The sequence below is a fragment of the Solea solea genome, chromosome 18, assembly GCF_958295425.1.
Source record: "Solea solea chromosome 18, fSolSol10.1, whole genome shotgun sequence".
NCBI lineage: Eukaryota > Metazoa > Chordata > Actinopteri > Pleuronectiformes > Soleidae > Solea > Solea solea.
This window is the reverse complement of record NC_081151.1, coordinates 3,756,305-3,779,730: the sequence shown is the minus strand read 5'-3', so window position 1 is coordinate 3,779,730 and position 23,426 is coordinate 3,756,305. Positions and strand designations below refer to the sequence as shown.

The window sequence follows — 23,426 nt, the reverse complement described above, 5'->3', positions numbered from 1 at the left end:
ATATGTGGATTATGAGACACACACTGGGATCAAAAGAGACATAAAACAATATTGGTAAATGGTTATTATTCCAATTTCATTTTGAGCGCACAAATTATTAAAAAAGAACAACCAAAAATAAAACAACCAAACTTGTCAGCCGTGGTGGTGAGCCACACACACACACACACACACACACACACACACACACACTGCTATTGTTATCTTCACACTGGATGACCAGATCATCACCTGTCTGAATCCAACCTTCATTTCAGTTATTTACAATCACACACATACACACACACACAGCAGATGTGGTAACAATACAGTGAACTTTGTGTCGTTACACGTATGTGGTGGTCCAACACTGTAAAATAAGATGTTCCTTCATATTGTCTTTAGAGGCTACAAGCTGCTTTATTGAGCGATTGCTACTTCAGGAGTATAGTTGGACCCGCGGAAAAGGCAATTTAGTGAACTATTATGATCCCTGGTCGTTTACCGCCGTCTCCTCCAGCAGCAGCAGCAGCAGCAGCATTTTCCTCTTGGATATAAGAGTTAGCAGTAGTAGCAGTGCGCCACACCTCACCGTATTTGCTGCTCAGATACAAGTCTTCAGTGAGAAGTGCGAGAAATAATGGGACGCACGTTTGTCTGCTATTAGGTGTGAAGACCTATTAAGCGCTCACCATATCACAAATTACTTCCATGTGAAAATGCTTCAGAAAAACCAAACACACACAAAAAATAATAATCTACTTACAAAGATGCATCAAAGCAGATTGAGTATGAAAATTAGGCCCCAGACGCCTCTTTTTTTGTGTGTATTGACAATTGTCTCTCTCTCTTTTGCATGGATGGACTACGGCGGGATCCCAGTGCGCGATGAAACCATTTGAGCCTGTGTGTGTGTGTGTATTTGTGAGGAGAAACAAATAAGGATAATTATTGTCAACGGATCCACTTTATCCTCAGTGCCCGTGCGCACTAACACGTCCGTCTCAGGAGAATCGACATGCTGCAGCCAGAGCTGCTGCTGCTGCTGCTGCTGCTGCTGCTGCTGCTGCTGCTCTGCTGGGCCTATCAGCCTCGTCTTTTATGTTATTTATTTGTACCATGCAGCACTCTCCTTTTCCTATTACACGATGAGGCCCAGCGACGCCTGGGCCTCCTGAACAAAGCTCTGCATTTCAGGCTTGAAACCCTGTGCATTTAAGGCCTACTGTTTCAAGCAAGGAGGGGAGGAAAAAAAATTGGGTAAAAAGAGAATAGAAGAGATGAGGAGGAGGAGGAGGAGGAGGAGAAAGAGGAGAAGAGAGACTGCAGCTGTGGGCGAGTACAGATCGAGTTCCATATTAATGTGTGCAAATTCCCCCGCTCCTGCTGACTAAGATTAGAAAAATTAATTTCATGGATGCAGAGACAATACTGATGTCATCAAGCAGAGAGGAGAGGAGAGGAGAGCAGGGGAGAGGAGAGGAGGGGAGCTGTGTGCCGTTAACTCCTCCTTGCCTGGCCTAGGTGAGGAATAGGATCACTCTTTTTTATCAGCTCATTACTTAATTTCACTGCTAGCACTCAAGCAAGTTAACGCAACAGTAAAGACTTCAGATCAAACACAAGTTTTGCCGAGACCGAGACTTTTAAAAAAACAAAATCAATTTCTCTGATGCTAAAAATTGAACTTGTTGTTGTTAAGTGTGCAGTGAAGTAACAGTAGCTGCAGTGTTCCCTTGTGATTGGACCAAATTCTGTGATTTATATCTCGGTACACAATCGCATCTCACATCCCAGTGTGCATGCAATGACAGCGTGAAGAGTACCACTGCTTTCCCTCCATGATACAGGCAGCGAGGAACGAAGACTGGCTACCTATGTGAATTCATCTGAGTTTTGCAGAGCAGTGACAGCCACCACAGACGAGATGGGGGTGTGTATGTTTGACAATAATGCTGTGAGGTGCAGGAGAAAGGACGACAGAGAGAAGCTGGAGATAACAGGCTGCTGTTATGCGGACGACCAGCATGCTTTTGTGCTTGGCGCAATGCACATAATTGGTCTCTCCTGCGTCGTCCTTGGAGCCGCTGATCGGCGCTGCCCTCTGCGTTTGACACCAATATTTACACCCTGGCGCGGACACGCATACAAACACCGGGGCACCCGAGAAGCACATGCACGCACGTCCGCCTTCCAAACCTCCTCCCATGTGTATCGGGGGGAAAAGTTGCCGGGCATACGGTTCGTCACGGCCGGCGCAGAGGCGTCATTAAGAGAGGGGGGGGGGCTGGGGGATGGGAGAGATGAGAGGAGAAGGCGAGGAGGAGGGAGAAGGGAGAAGGATAGAGGCTGCTTCATCTGTCTCGAGTGAGATTGGGGTCGCGGGGTCACCAAAGCCCTTTTCCTTTACTGAGACTGAGAGCAAAAGAAGAAGATGGAAAAAAAAAAAAAAACTCAGTGACAAAACTAGATTTGCCTGACATGCTGACGACACGCCATTAGAGAATGAAAACAAATAAAATGCAATTGTCTGGTGGAGGAAACGTGCGGAAGAACAGAGACTGTAAATTTGCTAAGTCAAATCTCCTCCGTTTGCGGGGGAATTTACATTTCCTCTGCGTAACGAGGTAGAACACAGACGCTGATGGATCAAAGGTCGTTCATTAGTTACAAGTTCACAGCACGTGCTTTTAAGTCACATGACAAAACAGCAGCGTTTAATATCACCTCGCCGCTCGTCAATTTCATAGAATCTGTCACTAATGTGGAGGAGGAGTGCAAGCCTTGCAACATTCCCGGTCTTCTCTTGTCTCTCCGTCCTGTGTGTTTCCTGCCTGTCGTGACCCTGGAACAGAGGAGCCCATTTCATCTAAGGACCGTGGTGGAACGAGAGGAATGCACTCCTCTCTCCAACTTCCCCCGGCCCACAGAACCCCATGTAGAGAGATGCTGTTACACAACCAAATGAAAGAGAGAGGGAAAAAAAATGGGCAGGAGGGGGAGAAAATAACAATAACTCCATCTGCCCCAAAGAGAGAGAACAGGCTATTTGAGTAAATGTGCTGGCCCTTTGCTTCTCATGTCTCCCGGAGCAAAGCCAGAATGGTTGCATTAAATATGCAGGCTATAGACTGCTGTTATTCAAGGAAATCACCACCTTTGCTAATGGAATGGTATTGGGGAAGAATTGTGTTTCTACAGCTCGGATAATTATGAACAAGGTCCCGTATCACCAAGTGTGTTTATGAATTAGCAATGGTTATTCATGATATTGTGCTCAGAGTAGGGTGAAAATACATAAGTGAATACTAAGCGAGCCAGACCAACAGAAACGATGCTAAAAGGTCCTGAGGGGCCTTTCTCTGCCATCCATTAGTCTTCCCTGTAAGGCAAAGCTTAACAAGCTACTCAGGCTGGGAGGCTGCCCATTGAAGGAAGGGGAGGAGATTAAATTATGAATTTGAAAGCTTCATCTAAAAAGTAACTCTATAATAAGTTCCACACCCAGTTACTAAGCTCTTTTTCACCTTTTCTCCTTGGAAAATCTTAATAACTAACCAACCAATAAGTAATTAATAAACAGCAAATGTTGGGCATCTATAAAAAGAACGCTGTCAGAAATAGGTCACACCCGTGGTGCAGTTACAGAGACTCCCCACTAAAAAAAACAAGGATTTACATCCATGCTGTTTGTTTTGGAGCAGTGCCCAGTCCTCCAGGATGGAATCATCCATATTTCTCCCGCGGGTGATCCATCACTTTTAAAAAAAAAAGAAAAAAAAGAAAAACACAAATAACAAACAGATATCTTGACCTTCCTTCCTCAGGCGGATATTAGATACTCATTAAAAGTCACCTGAAACAATTTAAACCAAATTGATTTCATTATCGGACTCGGCACGACACAACAGTCTGATAGCTCAGCGGGAAATTTACAAAGTTAATTAGAAAAAAAATTGATTTTCATATTTTTTTTTCACCCTAACCCCCCTCCCCTCTTTGCTCGGCCATCATAAGGTGACACGAAGATGGGGCCGCGCTGATGTACGGCGCCGATGTACCCGTGTGGATGCAAACGCAGCAGGTTAGATGTTGTCACTGGAGCCTGAAAATGTCTTCAGTTTAATAGAACAGCGCGTGTGTGTGGGGCTATGACAGATTGTGTAATAGCATGTTATTGTACTGTTCTTTCCCTCCAATCTCCCCCCCTTGCACCAATATCTCTTAACCTTTCCACCTCCTGTATCCATAAACGTTGCACTCACACTGCAGTCACTGCAGCAGCAGCAGCAGGCATGGCCTTAATTTTCCACTATAATGCATGTGAGCCTCCACTCCTTCCACCTTGCTGTGAAGGCTTCCTCAGAAATGGGCTCCTCGACCTGGGTTAAAAGGTCCAGGAAATGGGCGTCCCACCTCCCGCAGCCTCTGCAGCTCGACATCGGTGAGGCCCCAGGCTCAGGACAAGCCTCCCATCTCCTGAGCCATGGACTGGGAATCAATCACTGAAGCTGGTTGGGAACTTGAAGTGGGGGGTGGAGCAGAGCCAGGTCGATCAATGAGCGGCTCCAGGCTTGTGGGAGCCCTGATGCATGGTTTGACTGCACACACACACACATGCCCTGACTCACACTGAACTCCACCTTTCACTCTTATTATTGCTAAGCCCCCCCCCGGGCGGCTATGTTTATGGTGAACTGGGAGTGCCAGACCATATGAATAACACATGACTGAGGAAAACTGACGGATATTTGTAATCTAAGAGCCTTAATTAGATTTGGATATGATCACACTGGAAATGACACACATCAGCGTGGTATCAATATCCTTCAATTATTATTTTGCTTTTAACAGTTTCATCTCGGGAGCCTTCATTAGCCTCGTTTGTTTTTGCTCCCCCCGACATAAAAGAAACAACATAAATCATATTGCTATTAAATTCAACGGAATTCGAGCAGCGAGCGGACAAAAATCTATACTGAAACAAGGCACGGTGTGGCCAGAATAAGTAGCCTGATCATGAGTTGTTTTACACACTGAACCTTGACCGACCTTTCATGTTCGGGTTTTTATTAAAGGCCAGACATATTAAAGGGACGCACATATTTCCCTGGAGAAGCCGCAGGATCCATTGGCTTTAACACACAGACATCATTGCGTGTTAAAATCTGTGAAGGGAGGTGCGTGTGTGTGTCTGTACTGGGATTTTTGGCTGGACTATAAAGGGGAGGGGTTCAGACTCAGTTTTAGGGATTTAGGTTAGGGTTATGATGAGGGGCTCGGGAATGCATTACATCTCTGTGTGTGTGTGTGTGTGTGTGTGTTTTACACACGGCGGTTGCTTGTAAAAGTAATCCTGAACACAATCGGAGCAAACAATACACGCACACACCACTATAACAACTATAATGCACAGCATGTCTTTCAATGTCCACCAATAGGAGAGAAACATGTCATAAGTTTTTTTTGCGTGTGCAAATGTGTCTGTGTGTGTGTAATCATTGTATACCATCTGTGTCCAGATGTTGTGTAGAGAGCAGGCTGCGTGGACAGCCAGACAGTTGGCAGGCCTTCTGACAGGCCTGTGTTCCTTATTGATAGAGGGATCACAGAGACAGAGGAGTCAGCCGTGCTCAGCTAGACCACAATATTGGCCTCTCCGCTGTTATTCATCCCAGTCAGCCGGCAGAAAATGGGATGTTCTGAGCCAAGTTTATAGCTGTCAGATCTGGGCCAAATAGGACTTGAATAGGTTTCAAACATTTGGAAAACAGCATGAGGAACGTTTGATTTGTCATACAGATGCAGCCAGATCCTTCTGCCAGAGCAAAAGAATTTCATTGTATTTCAACTCTGACAAGGATTTTTTTTTTTTTTTAATACAGACGACAGTAAAGCCGAGCCTGAAATACACAGCCCAGTGCATCACAGTGAACGGCAGCGCGGGGCCAACGTGTTGGCAGAGCGGTTAAACGAGTTCCTGAGTGTTTGTGGAGATGAGATTGAGGCACTGTGCGGCATGTTGTGGACACGTTTGCTTGTGTTGTTGGTGTTCTGCCTTCGTTTTTGGCCTCGATGGATCGCTATCTGTAAGTCGAGTCCATCATCGATCGGGCAATACTATCAGACCTGACTGAGGGGAGTGTTTGTGCGTATACAGAGGAAGTCTTTCTTTGTGTCGTCAAGATCTAAACGCGGCTACGCTGAGAAACAAGGCACATGGAGCTGATTCGCTTGACAACGACAGACATTTGTTAATATTTAACGGTTGCCCTCTGCAGTAATCTCTGTGTTTAGAAGTAGACGCGGAGTAAGTGAAACAAATCATACTCTGTAACAGAAAACAGTTCAATATCATAAATACACAAACCAAAAGACCACATGTCTAACGCTACAACAACTTCACCGCAATGAGATTTGTTTATGTCGTCGAGTAACGGCTGAATTAAAGCACATTAGCCCACATTTTACTACTACTTAGCCTTTATAAAAAGGCATCTGTTGACTTGGTCGTATCGTTATTGCCTTGCAGATTTGTCTTCCTGACCTCACACCCTGTGCCATCTTTCTTCCCGGGCTCCTGCCAGAGATATGTAGCAGAGCCGACGTTTATGGAGGGCAGACCTTTTTTTTTTTTCTCTCTGAGCTTTGATCCAGAAACTTCTATAGCCTTTAGTTTTGCAGGGGTCATCCAGGAGAAGCCATGTGGGCAAACGGTAAGTGTGTGTGTGTGTAAGTGAAAGCACATTGAGCTTCTCTTTTAAACAGATCTTCAGTGCGGAGGCTTCTACAAAGAGGACTTTGGAGGATTTGAGGGGTTAGTGCATGTTGTGCATGTGTGAAGGCTGTGCTCCACCTACTCGTGTGGGTGTGAGAAAGGGAGAGAAACTAAAGCGCTAATTATCGCGGAGAAATGCGCACAAATATAAAAACAAGTGGCACAAAACTGTGAATCTAAGGCTACCCCAGAATTTCATCAGGCAACATCACTGCTCTCATATCTGCCATCTCTCTTTCATCAAACTCCTCTGTCCCCTACACAAATTATTCATGCCAGCAGCTAAATATATTCAAACCATTCTGTTTACTTTATTACTCCACTTTTATTCTGCTCTTTTCCCCACATTTGTTTACAAGAATAAAAGCCTACTCTGACAGAATTATCCCTCTGCACAACAAAAATAAATCACAGCGCTTGCACACACATCATTCACATTCAAAGAGCACAGCTAAATTATAGATGGCCCCTTTCTCCCCAAATATGCATTTCATTAGCATTTCCTTCGCCTGTTGTCTTTCTTCCCCCCCCCTCCTTCAGCCCGTCTGTGCTCACGACCCACTGATGTATGTGTGTGTGTTTGACTAGAGAATGGGAACAGACTTGCAGCAAAGCAGGACGCGTCCCCTTTCCCAAGCCTAATTTAGGATTCAATTACAATACTCTTTAAAAAGCGTCGACTTCGCAATTAATTATTTTAAGATTAGCCTGACAGTAATGGGCCTCCCACCGACGCCAGCCAGCTCAAGACTGGTCGCCTGCACCCCAGGACCACTCTGTCTCTCCACATACACTGTACACACACACCTTTTTCTCCCCCCCCCCCTTCACACTTTTAGCCTGCCTTCTCTCCATCTTCCCCTCCTGAGGAAACCTGAGATAAATCTTCCGTCTCCTCACCTTCATTTCCCTCCCTCTGTCCTTTCTTTTTCACCCTACTCTCATCGCTGAGTTAAACCCTCTATTTTTTTCTTTATTGTGGGGTTTTTTCTTTTTTTTTCCCTTCTTCTTCTTCCCAGCCTTGCATTACTTTGACGGTTGCCGCACAATTGATATTGCTTCAGTATGGCGGGGCTGCTTTTTTACGAGCCACAAGGGCCCTCTCCCACGTCCTCCTGCGTCCCCGGGAAACACTGACGGATGAGCGCTGCGACAATGCACGCACCCACATAAACACTTACACGCATACATGCATGTGCATACACAACCGTTTGTCACCGCTGCTGCCAGGGGTAAGCAAAAAAAAAAGGAAAGTACGCCGCCCGTCTCTGCCCGATTTGACTGGAGCCAAGTGAAGCATTTTTCTCCCCCGTTCTCTCTCGCCTTTTTTCTTTGCTTGTTTCGGAAATGAATGTCATCATCCATCGCCTTTTCCCCTCTCCGCTGCAAGACCGCCTCCCCCCCAACCCCCACCCCTCCACCCACTCCCACTCCCCAGGCAAACCTCAGCCGAAGCCCCGATTCTGTTTATTTAAATATTTGATATGTACGCCGTCATAAAATAAATGTCAGAATAGGAAAAGGGAATGGATATGCAAGGGTGTGGGGAAAGAGGCCATTATGGGTAATGGTATCTGATGTAGACCACAGCCCTCACAGTGTAACCCCCCCCCACTCTTCGACAACCACCCCACCCCTCCACCCCGACTCCACCACACAGATAAACCTGCGCAAGTTGGAGCCAGAAGATTCTGAAGCAACAGGGGAATAGATGGAGCAGAAGCATGGATAACTTGAATGTGTGTGTGTGTGTGTGTGTGTGTTCCTTCACCACAAAGATGCAACAGCTACACACACACACACGCACGCACACAGAGACATACTTGTTCGGTTAGCGATATGGAAAATAGGCCCTCCCATGCACAATTGACTTCTAATACATTGTATACTCCTCAAACCGTCCATTTACCAGGCATTGCAATTTCAGGAGCCCTGAAAGCAGCACTCTGCCAGCACTTTGCAAAATACCTTAAAAAAAACTCTCCAGCCTTGACAAATACTCGCTCGCTCTCCGACTAACTGCCGGTTCTAACATGTCTGTAAAGTGACAACACTGCCTTGTTTCCTGATGTATTGAAAATGTCTTATTGACTTGCCAAGATTTCCACGCTGGAGAGAGGACCTGGTGTTAGCTACTGTTACGACGTAACCTGCTGCCAATACCATTACACACACACACACACACTCAATGGTATTCCTCCATTCATGAGACAGCAAAAAGAAAGCATTAACTCTAACCTTAACTTAACCCCAATCCAAACCTTAGCCCTTAACTTAATCCTTAGAACACAGAGCATTTCATCTGATTTTTTCCCCATTACTATGTTTAAATGTACAGTATATACAGAGAGTATAAGAACGTGCAATATAGAGTGTCTTATATCCTTAAAAGATCATTTTCACCAACTATATACACACACCTGAGCAAAAAGTAATTGAATTTGTGAAATTTGGAAACACGGCACAGTTCAAAGTTCACTTGGCTCGTTTTTTAATCAACAAAAACAAAACGCTCCATTTTGTGACTTCTGCACAATTATTGCTAGTTTATAACACGACTGAAAATGAGATATAAAATGAATCATAACTTTGACTCAACAACACACAAGACCCACATTTTTTTAAAGCCTGAATATGTGACCTATAAACACACACAAATGGTCCTAAAGAGGTAACACATGCACACACACACCTCTGCATGCATGTACATGTGTAAGTCAACCAGCTATTGGCACCTGCAGGATTACACGCCTGTGACAATTTCACCCAGGAACTGATAAAAAAAAGGGGGGGGGGGGGGGGGGGGGGGGGGAGAGAAGAGAAGGTAGGCGGGGTGAATAAATCAAGTGCAGCGACAGAGAAGAGAAAGAGTAAGAGGATCTCTTAGTGAACAACCTTGAATTTCTCCTTGATGCAGAGATGCTAAAACACTGCAGATCAGCACACACACACACAGGAAAAAAATATTAACAAAACAAAAAATCTTCATTAGCGCTGATGGTTTATTGGATTGGCATTTTGTGGTCTTTCATTTGCAGAGAAAAACTGCCCCTGGTTCACAGCAGGGAGCTGCAAGAGGAGGGAGTGACGTTACCATCCAGAGCCAAAAGTTACAGAGAGGCATTGCCAGCTGTTGACCTCTGTCCCCTCTAAAAAAAAGCCCTAAAAGAGCCCCATCCATGCCTGAGATTACACACACCTCCAGCTTTGCCCTTATAATGTACATTAAATGAAAATAAAATGCAAATTTCTCACCTGAGATATGGCCAAAAAACGTTCAAATCAGTTGATATTGACAATTACTACGATACAATGTCTGATAATTACATTTTTTAAAAAGTGAATGAGTGAAAATTCCTTAATAGCAATTGTATCTCCATTATACCATTTGTTGTATTGAAGATATCTCAATATATATTGTTACTGAATTATTATTACTCAGCCTTAACTGGAAATATCATCAAAATGCATTTTAATGGTTGGATTTGACAATTCACAAGACATCAAATACGCCAGTAATGGGAATAAGGCACATATACATCCCATAAACATCTTCAAACACAACCTGAAAGCCTTAATATTCATATCTAATAAACACACAACCACACACACCTCTGCATTACATCAACACACACTGCTATAATCACCTCACACATACTGTACAGGAGGTCCATGTACACATGCTGTTCCATATATATCTAAATCTCCTCCACACACACACACACACACACACACACAAGCCCTACTCCCCTCTGCCCCCTTCAGAGTGCAGGTCATGGTGCCCTCCAGAGTGCCTCGCCCTCTCCGCTGTTAATTACCTCTAATTGGCCCTGCTCGGTTTTTTCCCCTGCTATAATGGAACCATTCATCTTTACTACTTAATGAGTAGGCACTGTAGTCACCAGCCAAGGTCACCCACAACTCGCATCCAAAAGACAGAGAGAAAAAAAAGGAAAAAAAAAAGATTTCGAAACAAAAAAAAAGGACAAAACAAAGCGTGGAGGGAGAGAGAGATGGAGAATGTGGATTTTTCCACGCATGACTCTGCCTTTTGGAACGTGGCCAATGCGTTAAAAAAGAAGAAGTTGAGGAACGTCTGGGAGCTGTGGGAGTCTGCAGTGTCCAACTTGAACACACAACACACACACACACACGGGGAATTTCCAAAGACACGCTAATTAAAATAAGCGGGGTTTTTTTTTGCGAGTGAAAACAATGTATCCCTCAAAAACAATGCTTAGAGCGCAGTCTCGCAAGTTAAATCAGGCTGTAAATACGAGCCGTATTTTTTTCAAAACACACTGGGAGACTCTTCTCGCGCTTATGTACACATAATTATCAAAACCATCACTCTGGGTGACAACGCAGACTCCATGCAGGCCCAGCGGGTGACGGAGTGTATGGCAACATGTTCTGCCACCTTAACTAACCATACAACAATTAATTAACACAATACAGTACGTGCTTTAGTCCACCGGGTTGCTTTGTATTTATATCTGTTGGTAATTCCCAAAAGAAAATGAAATATTAGCCTCATTACTTTAGAAAATGAAAAGTAACAATAAAGTCTCCCAGAAATCTGCTCCGAGTTTAGTTTAGAAAAGAAAACATGAGCTCAATCTCTCCTTCAAACTTCACACGGTCTCTAATTTAACTGATTTAAGAGAGATTTTCCCAGCTTACGGCTTTATTTTCTCACCCTTACTCAGCAACGGCTCAGCATGTCATCGATCCACGCTGCCCGTCTCTTCCTTTCGGGTACAGCAGAGGAACGTTTGCCGGCTCAAGCATTATAATTTGTCCTGGCAAGTGATGTCGAGATGAGACAACCAGCCATTTTCCTTGGCAACACCCATCCATCAGTCACACACCGTTGCTGTTGGTGTTTCCCCCGCAACCCCCAAATTCAGATTCAAGCGATGTGGCGATCAGCCTGGCAGTATATTTGTAGACAGTTGACAGATGGATTATGTAAATGTGGTATTCCACTCGCCCCCCTCTGGCACGTATCTGACATTACAGTAACCTTTGAATGTTTAGCCAACAGTAGATATGGATGTTCATCGAGTGGAGAAACACGTGCGCTCGTACTAGGAACACGCGGGAGATGAACTCCAAACAGCTTCTCTGGCAAACACTTGAAATAAAGTTCACTTCACTGTGTTGTCGTCGATCTAATCCAGTTCATCCGGTTTGTGTCAAGAGGAGAGGCTGGAATGCAGAGCACACCTGTGGCCATATTAGCGGCGGGTAATGAGCGAAATACCGAGACGAGATTATCCACAGGCCACACCCACTGCGGCGCGCTACGTGCTAAATTGCTAACATCAAATATCCCACATAGAGATTCTCCAGAAACCAGTGTCAAAATATGCACACGAGTGTCTATGGAGGAGGAGGATAAGGAGGAGGATGTGGTGTCAAGTTGTCTCCTCAATTGCTGTGATAAAATTTTGTCTAAAGCCAAGAGTGACCACAAGTGTCCTGCTGTGACCGGTGTCTGTAAATCAACAGCATTCTCAGCACTCACACAAACACACACATCCGGGCTGAGGAAACTCACGGTTGACCGGTCAACAGAGAAGACACACACCTGTGTGTGTGTGTGTGTGTGTGTGTGTGAGGCAGAAACAGTAAATCAGACTCAGAAACAAAGGCGAGAGAGAGCGCTGTCCATGTGCAAACACTAATGGTCCCACCATAACATCGCTGATTAGGATTAATTTAATCCAAACAAAAGTGTGAACGGGGTCTGGAAAACTCCGTCTGTTCAGGCTTATACGCGACACGTGGCGATGACTTTCTTACAAACTGGTAAAAGTAATTTTTACCATATTTTTATCGTTTATCGAGAATAAACCACTACAGAAATGTCTTCTTATGATATTATTATATAATATTATGATATTACTGCAGCGCAAAATGTTTTCATGCTCTCCATTATGTGGTCGTCTTTGATTTAATAAAAAAAAATCCTCTCACTGTTGTGCTTCAGTCAAGTTATAATCTTCACCCTCCTGTCACTTGGGATTGAGTTGAGTGATGATTGAGAAAAGTGTTTTTTTGCAGAATATTACAATGACGTCTGGATATAAAGGATAATGTTTGTGAGGTCATGACCACCTTCGACCGCCGACGACTTCCCAAGCAGTTTATCCTTGAGAGTAAAAGAAAGCAATTTGGGGCAAATTCCCTCCCAGGGTTCCCGCGATGTCACTTTCATGAGAATGGGGACAGATGCACTGACAACCCAAAAACACAATGCCTTTGGCTGCTGCCAGCACGGAGGCATAAAAACTCCCAGGATGATCTGCAAATGATCCTCTCCTCTACAATTTTGTAAAGCTCAGCTTGTGAAAGAGGAAAGAGGGGATGAGGGAAGCTCTGCAGGGTCTGCTTGGACGTCACACTGTTCGTTCTGAACCGGAATGAATCGCTGCAATCACAAAATTGGTATTTTTTTGGAGGGACTGACCCCTCATGTTTCCCATTTCCTCTGCTGCTGACCAGAGAGCATGCGAGGGAAGAAGAAGGAGAAGAAGAAGGAGAAGAAGAAGGAGAAGAAGAAGGCGGCAGCATCAGTGTGGGCATGACATGGGTTGCAGATTTGTTCTGTAGTGTATAAATATTTGATAAGATATGCTGGCTGTCTAAATACCGCTGAATGGGCTGCTGATCCCTTGGGAGAGCGAGCCAGCGACTGACAGCCAGAGACAGAGACGCAGATAAAAGAAAAGAGACCAGAGACAACACACACACACACACACAAGAAGTAGACGGCTTCAAAAGAAGTACAGAGAGCCATCTGCTTAGTAAGTATATAAGAGGGAGGGAAGGAAGGAAGCAAGGAAGCAAGGAAGCAAGGAAGAAGTAAGGAAGTAAGCAAGGAAGGAAGGAAGTAAAGAAGCAAGGAAGTAAGGAATGAAACAAGGAAGTAAGGAAGGAAACAAGGAAGAAGTTAGCAAGGAAGTAAGGAAGCAAGGAAGAAGTAAAGAAGAAAACAAGGAAGGCAGTAAGCAAGGAAGCAAAGAAGGGAGGAAGAAGTAAGGAAGTAAGCAAGGAAGGAAGTAAGGAAGCAAGGAAGAAGTATAGAAGCAAGGACGTAAGTAAGTAAAGAAGCAAGGAATTAAGGAAGGAAACATGGAAGTAAGGAAGGAAACAAGGAAGAAGTTAGCAAGGAAGTAAGGAAGCAAGGAAGGAAACAAGGAAGGAAGCAAGGAAGAAGGAAATAAGGAAGCAAGGAAGGAAGGAAGAAGTAAGGAAGGAAGCAAAGAAGGAAGGAAGCAAGGAAGAAGTAAGGACGCAAGGAAGTAAGCAAGCAAGAAAAAAGCAAGAAAGCAAGAAATCAAGGAAGTAAGCAAGAAAGATCACTCCCTCACTCCTCTGGGATGAGTAGGAGGAGGTCCCTCTCTTCAGTAGCTCCACGTGGCTAATTAGCATATGTTAAGGTCAGGGTGGTGGGGGTGGTGTGGGGTGGGGGGGAGGGGGGTCAGGGCACCACCACAGGACCCACCGTCATGAGCTGTGGCACACTGCCACACACACACACACACGCTATTAAAGCGAGGAAACCCGACACATGCCAAAACAACATCTCGTAAATACTTCCTTTTCTTCCTCCCATCATTCAATGGGACGAGATCCAGGAGGAGGAAGGAGGGGAGAGGTTTGCCAGAGGACGGATACTGAATCCCTCCCCCTCTCTCTCCCCCTCTCTGTGAACTCGGCCAGGGCCATTCCTGAGAAGTCAGCAGTCTTCCATGTGACTCACTTCAAATATCACCTACATTTACAGTATACACCTCTGGCCTTCTTTCATGTACTGAATAGTTATTGAATAACAATGTTCTTTTGTCCCCGACGTGTTGACTGTGACGCTCCATTTAAACATGACAGTGTACAGGCTGGATATTATGGCTGTTATGGGTATGACTGCACTAATAGTGTAGTTTTTATCTCATTTTTATTATGTACTGCATATGTCTGATGATGAGACCCAAGAAAATGTCCTGCTCTGGCTGGACAATAAAGTTCTATTCTATTTTATGTACATTATGACCTACATGAATAGAGGTAACAAATACAATCATCACAAAATTGCACCTAAGTAAGATCATTTTGATTTTACACTTTTCAATCAGTTAATATCAATGGAAGTACATTTATTGAATAAATAATAAAAGCTATATATAATATAATATATGCCAAATAAAGCTATTATGTCTGTGTGGACTTTGTTATGACATTACGCTCTAATAAAAACTGGAAGGCTTTTTATTTTAGTGCTCAGGCTGCATGAAAAATTACCTGTATATGCTGCTTGTTCAATAATAATAACAATAACAATATATGCGCCTATTAAATTAGATTAAGTGTCTCGTTTTGCATGTAGCTGTGCACAAAACGAGAAGATGCCTGGCAGTGATTGCAACATGTTTGCTGTGACATTACTTTTTAATTGTGTCCTCGTTTCTTGATGGAAACGAAAGAGGAGTGGAAATGTAATAGTCGTTCGACGTGGTAGCAGCAGCGACTGCTGACACAAGCTTACGAGACATGGAATAAAAATGTCAAATTAAATCAATTATAATTCAAAAGGACAAAGTCAAATTCTCCCATTTTGGGGCGATTCACTTGCTTCCCCCAATATTGCTTTGGTTTCACTTTTTTTTCTTCTTCCCCTGCTCCCTTCCCCTCACTGACAGTTGGGATGAGACAAACGTGAGAAACAGCTGACACTGAATCAGCGCCTGCATGCAGTAATTAAATCCTCTCCTCGGGGCATTTACACACATCAGCCTTTGACTTCAGGGGATGTTATGAGGGCACAGTGGAGGCAGGCTAGAATAACTACAATTATTTTTATTAATAACACCATCTTTTGCACGCTGAATCGACTGGACAGTTGTTGTTGTGTTTTTTTTCCCTCCCCCCCTCAAAAATCAGAATGAAATGGAACCAACATGCAGACCAGGAATAACCTCAGTCTGCCAATTACCTACACACACTCGGCGTTTCATGCGAGGAAGATGAAAAACACTGTACGGGGTCCTTATCGGAAGCAACAGAGCAAATTAGAATTCCGCTCTAGTGTTGCTAATCAGCACTGCACTGGCCTGGCCAAGACAGAGATGTAAACAAAACAACATAAGCAAATGACGGAAGGGGAGGGGAGGGAGGGAGGGGAGGGAGGGAGAGGAGGGCAGCGAAAGAGTGAGAGAAAAACTGTGAGAGGACGGGGTTGACGTTGGACTGCTTAGTGCTGACAGAGGCACAAACACAGTGACAGAGAGGGAAAAAAACACACACATTTAATCACACACTTAAAACAATAACACACACACACACACACATATCTGCAAAAGCCCACTTCCTGTCCGGACCCCGTGGGCCAGCAGTCCGTCCGTCCATCCATCCATCCGATGCAGAACATGTATCATAAATTAGATTCCAGCAGCCTCAGTCGGGCCCATCACTATGCACAAGGCTCGGCGAGATAGCCGCATAATACAATGTGACATTGATGCATAGCTCCCATTATAAAGTCTTTGTTCGTATCACACTAATAATTCATAAGAGAGAAATGTAAACAGTATGCACTGGAGAGCACCGCGAGTGGGGATCATTTCAAGGTAAGCCCGTTACCGAAGGATGGAACGGGGGCTCGTCGACTTTGATGTGTGTGCACAGCTACCGAGGCTTTGATTCTTCGCTCCTTAAAAACAAAAAGACAAAACACGGGAGTCTAATATTGTCAAATTAGTAGAGACTGTAGCAACCCATTCATTTGCTTTTTTTGTGTTTGTTTTATTAGGTCAGGTTTTCAAAAAACGAGTCGCTGCTGTAATTATCTGAGCAACAAAACACGTTATTTCAAACTTGCCAGTCCCTAATTATGATCTGCTAATCACTTTTATTGTTCTCCGTGTGTGTTCTGATTAGCGCGTGAGAGATGAGTCCTCGTTACGGGCAGAAAAATACTGTTTAATTTAAAATGTGAACTTTAATAAGTCATTACGGTTTGCTCACGCTGCTACATGAGTGAGGAAGGACAAACACAACGAGAGAAAGGGGGAAAAAGGGAGTTGACAAATTACTATATATATATATATATATATTACTAACACTCAAATGATTTATGTTCATGCAAACTAGGGTAATTATTCAATAACTATATATATATATATATTAAAATATTATTCCTGGGAAATATAATAAAGGGTCAGAACATGTAAATCTATGAGATGTTTATGCAAACACACACGTTGTGAATTTGACTGTTTCAGCTCAGATCTATTATGGTTTCTTCCAAGGCTATTTCATATACAGTAAGTGTGGTCAAAGTCTCACAGGCACAAGGTCACAAACTAAACACTGAATATTGTTCTGCTGTTCCCTCGATCAAACAGAGCAGAGTAATTTGAGAATGTGGGACAATGTCGTTGTGGTGACACAGCAGAAAACATCAAACACGCCTCATGTAACGCTGGTGTTTATACACACACACACACACACACACACACACACACACACAGAGGTTTTTTGTGGTGGTGCTCTGTCTTCATTTTTGGTGAGTGGACAGATAAGTGAGAATTGGGGGGGGTGAATTTTGTAAATGAGGTGCACTTGTTTCGCTCACAGCTCGCTCCTGAAGAGAAGCGGCGGGGAGGGGAAATTGAATTTGAAAGAGGGGGGAAACTGTGCCAACAGGTGACAGAGGCGTGCTCCGACCAAACGCACTCTGAAGTGAAGCGCAGTCGTATCACGGGGCCAATTTGGAGGCAGCATTATGCACTACACCGCTCGCTTTCCTCACACAGCCTGTCAGTGCACAGGAGAGCAGTACCGCTGCTCCAAATATGAATTAAACATAGAGCTTTTGTAGCGTGAATATACTACTGCTGAAATGTTGGTAGAGTCAAGAAGATGGGGGGGGCGGCGTAGAGAAAAAAAACACAGCAGCATATGCACTTACTCCTAAAGTGGAACACTGAAAAATTGAAAAATAAAAACTAGACTAACATTTACAGCATGAAATGTAAAAAAAAAATGCAAGGTTTGTATTGTATGATGGAATTAGCACTACCGCTGAATATAAACAGCTTTAATATCACTGTGTTTTGGCTCGTCTTTGCTACCCGATACACACAGATCGATAATCGTCATTTTAATTGTGGGATTATCTTATATTTCCCGTGCCCGTCTCATAATTTGCTACAATCAATACCACAGCAAAACCTCCCACGCTGGAGCGTTCGCCTCGTTTCTCTCGGCGTCCAACGCAAATTGCCTTTGATTGGAACAATGTAGGTTAATGAACTGCCTCTGTCTTTGCGAGAGGCAGACAGTAGCTACGCTCAACCACCTTAAAGGCCCCACAGTCATCCAGATGTGCCATGCAGCAGTGTGCATATTTCAGATGCATTAAAAAACAACAACAACAACAACAGCAGCAGCAGCAGCAGAATAATGGCACTTCTGCAGAAATGCTGATGTTTTCAGTTCAGAGCTCTGCACTGGCAGCTACACACACTCCCGCGGCTACAGAGGTTCACGGATACCCAGGGACCCTAGAATACAGACCCCCCCCCCCCCCCCCCCCCACCCCACCCAAACTGAGACATAAATGGTTGAATAATTAGGAACACTTGCTTCCATTCCTCCACTTGGTGCCCTCAAGCAAGGCATTCAACCCCAAGGTGCAGCAGTGCTCAAATGTAAGCCAGCGTCAGGGAATTTGTTATGCAAGACGTGAAGAAGTGAAGTATGTGCTTAATGTTTCTAAATGTTCAATTAGCATCACGTGGAAGCTCAATGTATGGACAAAAACTAAAACTTGAAATCACAATAAAGACATTAAATATTTAGTTTTGCTCCTGAAAGAACACACACTTGTAAAACACATTAATTGAGGCGAATGTGAGTCAAAACACTCATAATTATGCGTTTACATAGATGCCAAATCCTACATAAATTATAAAGTGCTTGACAATCTATATAAATATGCTGTGAATTGGCCTCTAATAAGAAACAGGACACTGTTTTTTTAAGATCTTCTGCTTTTCTCTGCTGTTTGACATTGGGAGTGTTTTTGAATGTCGGATCAGTGTGAGGGAAAAAAAATATATTAGGGGCAGCCTAGACCTTCATAAAACTTCAATTACTGTGTTGGACGGCCTCCAAGTGGGGAGGATTCCCATAAGACGTGAATGCAGCATCACCACATCAGCTCCATGGCCAAAGAAGAATCCTCCTCTTTTTTTTCCCCCTTAGTACAATCTGCCCAGCGGGGCCACAGGGAGCCAATCAGATGGCAGACTGGGTGTCAACTGTGAGCCAGAAGAGCGGAGAGCTCTGAGCCAGTTTACCTCCACTATTCAAATTCAGAACAGAGCGGCTGCATGGGAATAAACGAGGCGCGCAGACAGAAGCGCTCCAGCCCGACAACAGAGCTGCTCGACAGCGAGGGCACGGCCGGTGATCTCTGTGATTACCAGACACGATCAAATAAATAATCACGAGATCACACATATATCATACTGCGCACGAGAACATTTGTGAACATTTTCTATAGGTTGTTGTTGTTTTTTTTCTCCCTGCGACGTGCGCCTTGAACACAACGCGTCCTCGGAACAGGGCGTTTCGCAACGTGTCCAACACCACGTCGGCAGAGGCGAACACATCCAACATGAACGCTGTTATTTTATTCATGTACAACTAAAACAACAACAAAAAACACCATAATAAAGAATGAATGGATTATTAACTATTGCTATATTAAGTAGTAATTATAGGTCAACCATTAAAGCAAATAAACAGACAGACAGGTCCTTTCCTTTTTTTGTTAAATGTTTCATATATGACACGTGCATAAAAATAATATTCATCCATGTTATTTATGTATAATTCAATAGCAATCGTCCAAGCATCTGTATCTCTCTCACACACACACACACACACACACAGACACACACACACACACAGCAGCCTCTGGTATGTAATGTGAGTGTGGAACCAGTGTGCACAGGACCTTAAGGTCACGGATGAGCACACCAAGTTCCCAAAGCTCACCTGCGTCCTGCCGAGGCCTTGTCCTCCGTTACCCGGGCTCATTGAATGCGGGTGGTTCCTCTGTTGTCCTCCCCAGCCGTGAGCAGATGCGGGTCCATACTGGGGCCCCACGTCCTTGGCCAGGCTCATGCCAGCCTGCTGCTGCTGCTGCTGCTGCTGCGATGTGGGGCCACTAAAGTCTTGATAGGCACCACCATAGCCCCGCATCATGGGGCTGGGGGACGTCAGCAGCTGGTTGAGGGTCGGTGTGGCACCCGAGGGGTGATGCTGCTGCTGCTGCTGCTGCTGAGTTTGCCCCGGGAACCGCTGAAAGCCACTAGAACCAGGTCCCAGAGGAGCTTTGCCGTGGCCTGTGTTTGAGTTGCTGCCCATCATCATGTTCCCAGGTTGGCGGCATCCAGTGGGGCCCATCATCCCGTAGGCCCCACCGCCGTAGCTCGCCCGGTATGCCGGGTACTGGTGGTTGTACTGGCTGTTGTGGAAACCTGCGTCGTGGGAATTCTCCATGCTGTTGTGCGCCGAGGAGTGCGTTATCCCCATCCCGCTGCTTTGCTGCTGCTGTCCGCCATGTTGATCATAACAGGGCCTTGGGGTGTAATAGTTGTTGTTAAACTCAGAGTTGTTACTGTTTGGCCCTAAGTTAGACTGTTCGTACCTGGAGGTCGTCATCCTCTCCGCAGGTTTACAGGTGAGCTCCCCCTCACCTTTACCTGACATGTGCTGCTGCTGTGGCTCCCCCAACAGGTTCTCTTTGCCGCCGTGGTGTTGGTGATCCATGCCTCTGTCTCCACGGGGCCCCTGGCCGTTGTTGTTGACAGTGTTGTTACTTTGGATCTGCCGCTGCTGATGTGGCGTAAACTGGCCGAATTGCAGCGGCTGCTGCTGCTGAGGCAGCGGCTGAGACTGAGGGGGATCTCCGCTCCCCACACACTTCAGCTTGTGGTTCGCGATCAAACCCGTTTCCATCGAGGAAGTGGTTGAATTAGTCGACGCCGAGTTAGACGTGAGGTTATTTCCATCCTTGTCGTGGCCGTCCGGCGCGCCGTGAGTCGTGGAAGTTGAATGGACCATGTTGAGCTCGTTTCGGCGGTGATGGTCTACATTATTCAGAGTCCCATCTCCGGCTCCCAGCATCGGTCCAATTCGCTGCACGGTCCCTCCTCCTCCTCCTCCTCCGGATTTCCCCGAGTTGAGCTCCGGACCCAAACCGCTGGGTAATTTCTTATTTTTGTTATTAGTTCTGGTCGGAGCCGATGCCACTTGCGCAGCCATGGTCACTCCAACATCTCAGCGCGCAGTGACAGCAAGCTCCGACCAGCCGCGCTCACAGAAAATAACACACGAGAGGAAGAAAACACAAGCTGGGAGGTGGGAAAAAAATGTATTCAGTGGAAAAGGCAAGCTTTGTTGTAGCGCTGCTGCTGCTGCTGTGGCGGTGGTAGAATGGTGCGTCAGTGAGGCTTCATGTTGAGAGTTTCTCTGGCAGGTTTAAACGAAACTTTTTTCTTCCTCCCTCCGCCTCTCCTCCATCCCGGTTCTCCGTAATATGTAGCAGCGTCTCCCGGAGCCCTTGTGGCCCAGCATGGCATGAGAGAGAGCGGGCTCTACCAGCTTATCCACCTCCAGGGCTCCGGCGCGCCTCGCATGGAAAATCCGGACTGGAGCAGCGAGCCATTACGCACGCTGCGTGTTGTTTTGGTGGATCTTTGGAACGATTTGTGGGTTTATGTTACACTAAAAACGACACAATAACATAGCAGTGGTTTGACTTGACCTGCTTTTCCATTATTTTACGATAATATCAAGATTTCGTCTGATAGTTCCATGTCATACGGTCAGAGGACGACTCATTACGGCGATTCCCAACGTGAATTTCACATATAAACAACCAAATAACCGATAATATCGTACATTTTGGTTAATCACGCACAGACACTGCTCCTCTGCTCCGCAAAGATCCCTCAAATAAACGCACCAAGGCGCGATAACTTTACCCCAGCGAGTTTCTGCGCAATTATCCAGATCTGATTTTCCCTCCTGCCAGCAGCAGCTCTGTCCCTCTGCTCAAGCCAGTTCTCTACAGCTCTGACAGGAGTTGGACACGCATCCACACACTGTGCGCAATAATGTTGCCATCGGAATAAGATTATAATCACACTTTATGGCAGCTATAATGTGGTAATATCTGTAGCCACAGAGTTCATCCACTTCCTCCGTCCACTGCCAGTCACTCCTTTTCAGATTGAAAGGGAATTTATGTTCCCTTTCGGCCAAGAAGGAAGCTATACTGGCCATATGTCAACCTATAAACTGTTCTTCAGAAGTGTTTGGTGTGATAGCAGATTGAAAATGACATTCACAGTATGATTAGTTCACTTTATGTCTCCATATCAGAATGTAATAACCTATAAATATTATAGCTATTCTTCATTAGGGTCTTAAAAGGCTACATGCTTTAACTTCCTCTCTCTTGGGTTTATTTTGTCAGGGACAAACTTGTCTGAAGCGATAATGACAATGTGATTTGTGGGGGTGGTGGGTGTTGGTGGTGGGGGTGTGTGGTTGCGGTGTAGGACCACACAAAACCAAAGTCTACAAGATATGCTCGCCCCATCAGTGGCATTCAAACGTGAATTTAAAATAGTGCTTAGTAAAGCAGCCGGGGAGTCTGTGGGGACTTGAATGAGCAGAGGGTCCGCTTTGATGAGATCAGATGCATTTGATCAACAGAGGGAGCTGCGGATGAAAGAGGGGTGGAAGGAACGGGGAGGGGGGGGGAGAAGGATTTTTGGGATGAGAGTTCTGTTGAGGATGGCCATCATAATGATAATGACGCATGCATGAAGGCAGTGGGAACACATGTGAGGAAGATGATGCTGATGCTGACAGGGGGCAGAGGTAATAATGGGCCACATGATTGATGATGATTTTTTTTTTTTTTTACACTTAACTGCTGCTTCAGGTCACAAATCCAAATCAAGGAGGTACAATTCATTCTTCCCCTCTATACTTGATGTATAGTGGAGGATAACTCACTGTGAGGCCATGTCCATGACAATGGTAAGACCCCTGCTGGAGATACAGTGTTAGTACAAGTTAGAGCTTGAAAATATATAAAAACAGTATATGCAAGGCAACACTTACAGATCTTAAATAGTGAATATCATTTTTCACCCATGTCACGTGAAAAAAATATATATAAATTATTATAACAGCAGGAGGCTGGGTTCAATATTTCTTAATGGATGCTCACTCACTGGAGACAAATAAAACCAAAGTGACATCCCCAGAAACCTTTCCCTGCCATTTGCCTTTATGGGGCCCATATGGCAAGAGAATAAATGCTACAACTACAAACTCAAAAAGTCTCTGCGGTGTTCACCATTCAACACGCCATAGGCCCCGCCTATAGCATCAACACGAACAGATGGCTATTTATCTATAGGACAACCTGAGTAACATCCTCCGACATGTGTGTGTGTGTGAGAGATAAATGTACAAGTGATGGAAAGTGACTGCTGTTGTGTGTGTGTGTGTGTGTGTGTGTAGAAGGAGCACTGACAAGGATATTACTCTTTAAATGATCAAGGATTCCTGT

General features: G+C 44.9%; 1 protein-coding gene across 7 annotated transcripts in view; it reads right to left on the bottom strand.

The window, feature by feature from the left end:
* The window catches only part of LOC131444521 (AT-rich interactive domain-containing protein 1B-like), a 204,799-nt gene that overhangs the window by 145,259 nt on the left and 36,114 nt on the right, over positions 1-23,426 (bottom strand). For 3 of the 7 annotated variants that reach the window (XM_058614905.1, XM_058614909.1, XM_058614907.1), the window contains exon 1: positions 19,829-21,698. The exons of 1 other annotated variant lie outside the window; for it this stretch is intronic. In XM_058614905.1, coding sequence (XP_058470888.1) covers positions 19,829-21,100 — 1,272 coding nt within the window. In that variant the 5' untranslated portion in view covers positions 21,101-21,698. Of the gene's footprint in view, positions 1-19,828; positions 21,700-23,426 lie in introns of those variants that run through there. 3 more of the 7 variants (XM_058614906.1, XM_058614910.1, XM_058614908.1) reach the window with 2 other exon arrangements.